Genomic DNA, 8,196 nt, shown 5'->3' with positions numbered 1-8,196 from the left:
CCTCCCCGTGGTCTCTTTGTTTTTTTTTTCTTCTTCCGTGGTACCAAGGGACGGCTCATACGGCTCCATCCATCCATCATCCTTGGTCTCGGGCTTGGTAGTACAATAAATTTTCCGCCAGAATAAAGTATTCACCGCCATCCATTCTCGGGCGCACTCACTCACTCGACACGCGGAGGAAGCGAACCGATTCGACGTTGGCTTGGGTGGGGGTAGAACAATTGGCACTCCTAGCGTACCAACCGCACCACACTTCACACGATGACAGGTGAAAAGATCATTTCAAACTGGAGCAAAACACCCCGCTTTTAGGGTTCGACGTAATGGTGGAAGGAAAATCGTGCCAGCGGAGCTTAAGAGGGCCAGAAATATTTGGCAAAAAAAAAAATTGGTAAACCTACGGTTGAGAGAGAATCGCAACGGGTTTCGTAACACCAAACAAACAAACCGACCAACCAACGTAAAAGTAGCCAACGTCAGCACATCGTGCACAACCCTCCTTCAGGGGGTCATACACTTCCACCAAATGAGCATTCGCTGGAAACGGGCTGGCATAGAAATATGTTTTTAATTAACGGGATGACTGACAGGTCAGGTAAATGCTGGTGTACCCTTATTTTCCTCTGCGTGTGTGTGTGTAGCTTTGTGTGTTCTCTACTTTCTTTGACTCACAGCCCACGGTGGAAAATCCCACGGTGTCGGAAAACAAACAGCAATACGTGCCAAGACATTCTTTCCACGTTGACCCATCTGGTTTCGGGAGTCCTTTCCTTACGCGGCCCGAGGGGGGTTTGGAGGCGCTCAGTGAAGGAGGTCATTTTTCGCCACCCCTTCGACCGCCTACTCGGTTGTTGCTGTGCCTCCTTTTTTTTTGTTATTATTTTCGCCTCAGCGAACACCGGAGTGCGTGTTGTTGGTTGATTCGGTGACTTTGACAGCACGACATCCACTGGCACCGGTTCGGAGTGACTTTTTTGGAAGCTTTTTCGCGAGACGTTGACCTTGCTAGTGCGAGCAAGAGAGAGAGAGAGAGTTCGAAAATGTGAGCGGGTGTGAGCGAGACAGCGATACAGCATGCAGGGATACGCAACATGAATCATGCAACGGTTGACCGACAAAATAAAATTATCATTTTAATTAAAGCGAACGGACCCCGAATCCTTTTCGGGGTGACGGTGACCGGTTTGGGTCGCACCGGGTTTTCCGCGCCGGGTTTTTGGGGTAGTTCGCGCCGTCAACCGGACCCGAACCGGTCGCTGCAGCTGGATCGTGTCCGCGTCACCGCGTGGACGCGGCGTCCTGCCGGGGCGATAAATTTCATTCGCCTGCTCGCCTGCCTCGGCCGGGGGTCCTTTTAAAGCGCATTCAAAATTGGTGTCTTCATGCATGATGTAGCCGGCGGTATTGTTGCCACTGATAAATGAACTGTGAATTTCATTATTATTACAGTATCGCCAGCGCGTATCTTCCGACGGGCGAACTGTCACGATTCGGGCCGGTGCCACGCGCGCACGCATGGTTACGCTTTGTATATATGCGGCAGCGCAGCTCTTAATTAGCTCGCCAATGCTGCAAAACCAGCCGAGCTGCTCGTCAAGGCGTGTAACAAAACGATAAGTGAGCGCCCGTTTTACAACACTGTTTACGTCGCATCGATGTGAGCGATGGTGGTGGGTGGCGAATAATTTGTCTCATTAAAAATTATGATTCCGTGCGCCCGGGTTGGAATTGATTTCGGAGTATTTTATCATATTTGTAGACTCACCGCGTTCGTTCGACGATTTCCATTCTTCCTTGCTGCGCTTGTTGCTGTCGTTCGCAAGCTTATGGATCTGGGAAAACGGGAACCTAATTAAACCCCATTTGAAGTGGATCACTTTTTTGTAAACAAATTTTCAACATCTGTTAAACCCGCAACCCGAGCCCGGGAGGGCGCAAATGCTTTAAGCATAATCAAGTGTTATGAATAGCCTGTCACGCCGTGGGTGCTGGCTGGGTGGTCCCGGGGTTATGCTGCTGCCCCTCTTTCCGGGCCGAAGCATGGATTGATGTTTCCTGCCCGTGAAAGGCGACGAAAACATGCTTTTGTCGTTTCGTTTCGGGCTTCTTGCGAGGCTCGCTCTCACATTCAGGCAACAGTAGCAATAACAGCGTGAAAAGGGTTTGACATGACGCTACGGAATGCCTGACTGATCTGCCCCGGGCCCCCTGCCCCCGTCGCCTCCTTCACGCGCTCACCGTCTACTTTTTTCCCGGAGTCCTTCGGGGAAAGGGTTTTGTCGTTATTAGTTTGAGGTTTGTGAAGGACAAATACAGTCCAACATGAGCAGCGAATTTGAATATGAATGACGTTGCTCAAATGTAGCTTCTTCTTTTCTTCGCTCCCGTTTAATCCGTCTATTCACGGCAGAGTGTGTGTATCCGTCCGCTTGCTTCATAAGTGCCGCAAATTTATTCAATACGATCTCATTAGCTTTAATGAATAATTTTAAAAGTTGACTCCGACCGCAAAGATTACATTTTTCAGTTATACCGAATGCAGATGAGGTGATCGTTTCAAATCCACCGTTGGCAAATATGTTCCGAAAGGATCAATGGGAGACGATTTAGTTTGTTATTAAACTTTTTCCTTCATTTTTAATTAAAACTGTTTATAAATTGTCGAAGTTTTTGAAAATATCCGTATAAAATGTCTCAAACTAAACACAACCGTTCATCAACGTTCCTACAATCTTGCACTACACTTATGTCCTTACACGGCGAAGTGGTTGTAGCAATTGAACATTTTCCACCGGCATCGTTCACTCCTTTCTCTCTCTCTTTCTCTTTCTCTCTACAAAAATGCACCCAACAAGTCGATGCACAAGAAAATGCTAGCGAGTCCCGCTCAAACTTACTTCTGCCGCTGTCGAACGGAAATGATCGATTGGGGTGCCCGATACACCCTGCAGAAAGTGTTGGGGGGTGCGCTTTAGGGCGGGGGTTTCGGATAGCGCACCATATAAGGTGTTCTTCAGGAAAAACAGCTGACCGTCGGTGCGATGCGGCGCCTGAAACACCAAACAATCATCTATCAATCGCACTCATTCAATCCATGTTGGGCCAATCTCGTGCCAAACGCCACCGAACGCCCAGGGTTGGGGGATTTGTGTCCCAATCGCGGGGAGAGGGGGAGGCCAGAGGGGGAACGTAATCGATGAAACAAATACACTCACCACCATATGCAACTGCATGCATTTCGAGGCGCAGTCAATAGACGCGTTACGCGCGAATGTGCGAATCAGTGATCGCTATTTTTATGGCGTCTCCATTAAAGGCCCTCCGCTAGGTCCTACCCCTTTGGCCTTTTCCCCGCTTTCCCCGGGGGGAAATGCATGATGCGTTGTCGTGTGCCGATAATGCCGATGTGATGCCGCTCGGGCGTGGCTCGATCCGTGGGGAGATGGGTTTCCCGGCTGATGGCTATTTTTGGGGTGAAAAGCTGGCGGATGTGTCGGTTTCGTATCGGCAGCCCGGGTGTCTCTGTCGGGCTCGGTGCACCGATTCGGGTGCCTTCCGTCTCGCTCGCGCGGATCATCGAGTGCCGGTTCGGAATTCGCGGCGATCCTTTAATGGCGATCTGACGATCGATCTTTACTACCGCAGTATATAAGTTGGCACGCGACAGTTTTGGCCCTCAGTCACCGCTTTGTAGCTGTCGGTTTATAGCGCGTTCATATCGGTTCTGTCAGTTGAGGTGAGTGCGTCGCACGAAGGACACGAGCCAGAGTGACCTCCAGCACAGTGACCAGGAGTTGAAGTGATCGATTTCGATTCCCTTGTTTTTCCATTTCCATTTCCACTCCGGCAGTCGGCGTAGGCCTCCCCAGGAAACAAAACAGCCTCAGGATGTGTGACGATGATGCGGGAGCACTGGTCGTGGACAATGGTTCCGGAATGTGCAAAGCGGGATTCGCCGGCGATGATGCGCCGCGCGCTGTCTTCCCGTCCATCGTTGGCCGCCCGCGCCACCAGGGTGTGATGGTCGGCATGGGCAACAAGGACGCGTACGTCGGCGACGAGGCGCAGTCCAAGCGCGGTATCCTCACGCTGAAGTACCCGATCGAGCACGGCATCATCACGAACTGGGACGATATGGAGAAGATCTGGCACCACACGTTCTACAACGAGTTGCGCGTGGCCCCCGAGGAGCATCCGGTGCTGCTGACGGAGGCCCCGCTCAACCCGAAGTCCAACCGCGAGAAGATGACGCAGATCATGTTCGAGACGTTCGCCGCGCCGGCCGTGTACGTCGCCATCCAGGCCGTGCTGTCGCTGTACGCGTCCGGTCGTACCACCGGCGTGGTGCTGGACTCGGGCGATGGCGTCTCGCACACGGTGCCAATCTATGAGGGTTACGCCCTGCCGCACGCCATCCTCCGCATGGATCTAGCCGGTCGCGATCTCACCGACTACCTGATGAAGATCCTCACCGAGCGGGGCTACTCGTTCACGACCACGGCCGAGCGGGAGATCGTGCGCGACATCAAGGAGAAGCTGTGCTACGTGGCGCTGGACTTCGAGCAGGAGATGCAGGCGGCGGCCGCCTCGTCGTCGTCGGAGAAGTCGTACGAGCTGCCGGACGGACAGGTCATCACCATCGGCAACGAGCGGTTCCGCGCACCCGAGGCCCTCTTCCAGCCGTCCTTCCTCGGCATGGAGTCGACCGGTATCCACGAGACGGTGTACAACTCGATCATGCGGTGCGACGTCGACATCCGCAAGGATCTGTACGCCAACAGTGTCCTCTCGGGCGGAACCACCATGTACCCAGGTAAGCCTTCAATTGCGTCCGTCCGCGGGACCCTTCTAACGCCGACTCTTTTTCCCCGCAGGTATCGCTGATCGCATGCAGAAGGAGATCACCTCGCTCGCCCCGTCCACCATCAAGATCAAGATCATTGCCCCGCCCGAGCGTAAGTACTCGGTGTGGATCGGTGGATCCATCCTGGCCTCGCTGTCCACCTTCCAAACGATGTGGATCTCGAAGCACGAGTACGACGAGGGTGGCCCGGGCATCGTGCACCGCAAGTGCTTCTAAGCCTTCCCTTGCCCAACAAACCCAACCAACCAATTTCCTCAACAACAAAAAAAAAAAAACAACAACACCATCAACAACATACCCGACATGCTCGTGCGGTGTCTGTCTCTCTTTCTTTTTACTACGCATCTTCATATATATTTTTTGAAATTGTAACAGCTAGAGAGTTGCCATAGAAGTAAATATATCTTTTTTGATTACATTCCGCTGTTCTATTGAGGGCTTAACACTCGCCTCGCGTGCGATTGGGGGAGAGGGCGAAGAACTTTTGTTCGCATCTGGTTATCACTGCCATGTCTATGTATGTGTGTCTGCCCGATGAAGGATTGGCTTTTCTGATGCAAATTATATTGGTCCTCGGCAGCGAAAGGAAAAACAAACCCGGCACGCCCTGCTCGACGTTGTAAAATATTATGATTCCGCCCTGTTAGCTTCGCCAATTTCGTCGACAAGCAAGCGCCTGCCTTCACACAAGCGGACTCGAATAGGGTGGCCTTAAACCTACCTAGCCGACATGTGCCCACCGTACCGATGTCATCAATGGAAATTGATTTTTCTTCTAGTATTTTCGAGTGCCGGCGAAGATTTATTGCTTGATGAAGCCGGTGCAAGCTGATGGGGCAGCTGACGTAGCAGGAGAATGCTTTGTGTAGCGCTCGGGACGGGGAGGGGGCCACGCGTATGCTGAATAATGCTAATTTCATGTAGATGAAGCAGCCACCAGACGTTTACCGAGCCCTACGCCGTGCGCCATTTTGCACTTCTCGATTGGCGTGCCTCTTGCGCGTCTTTATTCTTAGCTACACGGCATTTGCTTAGCGTTTTGTGGCATACTTGCGGTGTGCTTCGGGGAGGGAACAGAACTCGAAAGAACTTCTCCGAACGCTTCGCTTTTATCACTCGGAAACGGTTGCGGTGTGTTTTCGGTGCGGATTGGGATGTTGCACGGTGCGTATTTGTTCTGGTTTTGTTGCATCATTTTATTCTCGTTTACCCCCGAGACGAAATTGCTCTACATTAATAGAAACTGGTACCAATGGAGCCGGGACTGGTGCATTGCCGACTGCAATTGTACTTTTTTGTGTTTCTGTTGCTGCTCGGATCGGTGACATTATGCTGGGACTTTGTTACAGTGAGCAAATCATCAGATTCATTTGTTGCGGTTTGGTTTGTACGTTGTTTCCTTCATAAGCTTAACATGTAGTAACTTTATCTGTGTATTATCAACCGAGATATAACTCATAGGGAGTTCGATAGTAAAAGTTATGTGAATTTTTTTACAAATAGGTTTTTTTCAAACAAGCTTGACGATGCCCGGTAAAGTAGGAATTGAAAAAAGAGTTATGGTTTATATTCTTTTCTTGAGACTAATGTGTTAACCATTTTAAATATGCCGTAATTACTATTAGATTACAATAACAGCATATTTAAAATGGTTGATTTTTCATCGATTTACCCATGTCTTATAAACCTTGTTGTATATGTTTGGTGGATACACCTTGACATATGTTTTCATTCTTGTTTTATTTCTGTTAGTAAAACTGAGATTCAATTGTAAAATTTAGATGATTCTATCGAAAACTAGTGATCAAACAAATCTTCAACACTTAATCTTCATGTGAAAAAAGTTTCAGAACCGATGGTTCAGTATTGGTCGAGTTTTTAGTGTATACAAAATTCCATTCGTAAGAAATCTAAAATAAGCAATAGATAAATCAACTTTTCGTTTGATTAAATGCAGGTGGTCACGCTGAAGTCGCGACTTTCATTTATACAATACAATAAATATCAACTGAAAGTCTCTAAACAAACAGATTTCATCTCTTCATAAACTAAACACCCTCGGAAACCCACGTAATCTATATCCTAGCGTGATTCTACACTATTCAAACGCCTCTAGCTTCAGCAAGTGGCCCATTGTAAATTGCTCCGAAAATCCTCAATTAACAAATCAAACACCATTAGTGGTTAGTTCTTCAATTCCGAAACCGATGTTGACTGGAGGTGGCAAAACGAACGAACAGATTCCGGCAAGCGCTGTCATTGCGCGAAAGTTTGCTTTACCAACGGTTAAAGTTTTAGCACCCGGGAGGATATCACGCCGCGTTCAACTTCGACCGCATCGAATGCTTGTGGAGCACGGTTAGTGTGCAAACACACGAAGCGAAAGTGGAGTACTTTGCCCTTTACCGAAAAACTTTCCCGTTTGAATGCCATCCGTCTCGCGACGGGACACATTTAAAACCAATATCGTTATGTCAATTCTGATTTACGTTCTTTTTCCAGCGTCCCGGGTTCGGTTCGTCACCGTCACTGGCAGGTGGACCATCCCTGCGTCCGTTTCCCTTCGGCGAAAAGAGGTCTGCCCGGTTTCTATTTTTGTTTTGCACCCCCTCCTCGGTCCATCCGATTTGCCGCGGGGAAATAAAACCATTGGCTGTCGCCGTGCCGTGGACCGATCCTTTGTCGCCGTCTGGTTGCCAGCGCGAACTTGGTCAACAATAACGCCGGTATCTTGGGGTCGTTTATCCGCTCCAGACCTCATTAGCGAGATGAACGAAGGATCCCATTGCGTTTTATTGTGCCACGAAATGGCTTCGAGCCGAATGGCGACTGTTCGGTTCGGCTTAAGGACACGCTCGTACGGTTGTGCATGAACAATCCGTGCCATAATGCCCACTAAGGGATGCTAACGGTGTGTTCGTTGGCCTTAAGCACACCGGGCGAAGTGGCTCAAGCCACAGGCAGTATCCAAACTGTGCGTGGCAGGAGCGGATTAAACTGTTGACCGAGAAACGTAGCACGTGAACATGTTTATGTCGTTTACATCCCAATCGAGACACAATCTGGCCTCGAAAGCCCGCGTCATTAGCGTGCGATACGTTGTTAGGAGCTGGGTGTTCTTTTGTTAGTTCTCAGTTATATTGGATTTAACCGGATGAAAAATACATTGCAATCAGCATTCTGATGGGAGCGTGTTAAACTTGTACATCACCCGCGAAATAGTAGTTCACTTTAGCAAACGGAGCACAGTGTGCAAACAAACGATGGGGCAAGTAAATAAAACCAGCTTCGCTCAAGCCCTTGCAAATAGCGCACCGAGAAGTTCGCCTCAA

The 8,196-nt window shown here is 49.6% G+C and overlaps 1 protein-coding gene across 1 annotated transcript; it reads left to right on the top strand.

The window, feature by feature from the left end:
• Positions 1–3,885: 3,885 nt before the first annotated feature.
• Positions 3,886–5,080, top strand: LOC131288600 (actin, muscle-type A2-like). The gene is made up of 2 exons (XM_058317748.1): positions 3,886–4,813; positions 4,875–5,080. Exons 1-2 carry the CDS (start codon positions 3,889–3,891, stop codon positions 5,078–5,080), a joined length of 1,131 nt encoding a protein of 376 aa, XP_058173731.1. The 5' UTR covers positions 3,886–3,888.
• Positions 5,081–8,196: the final 3,116 nt, after the last annotated feature.

This window comes from Anopheles ziemanni, chromosome 3, assembly GCF_943734765.1.
Source record: "Anopheles ziemanni chromosome 3, idAnoZiCoDA_A2_x.2, whole genome shotgun sequence".
Taxonomy (NCBI): Eukaryota; Metazoa; Arthropoda; class Insecta; order Diptera; family Culicidae; genus Anopheles; species Anopheles ziemanni.
This window is presented reverse-complemented; position numbering and strand designations above follow the sequence as displayed.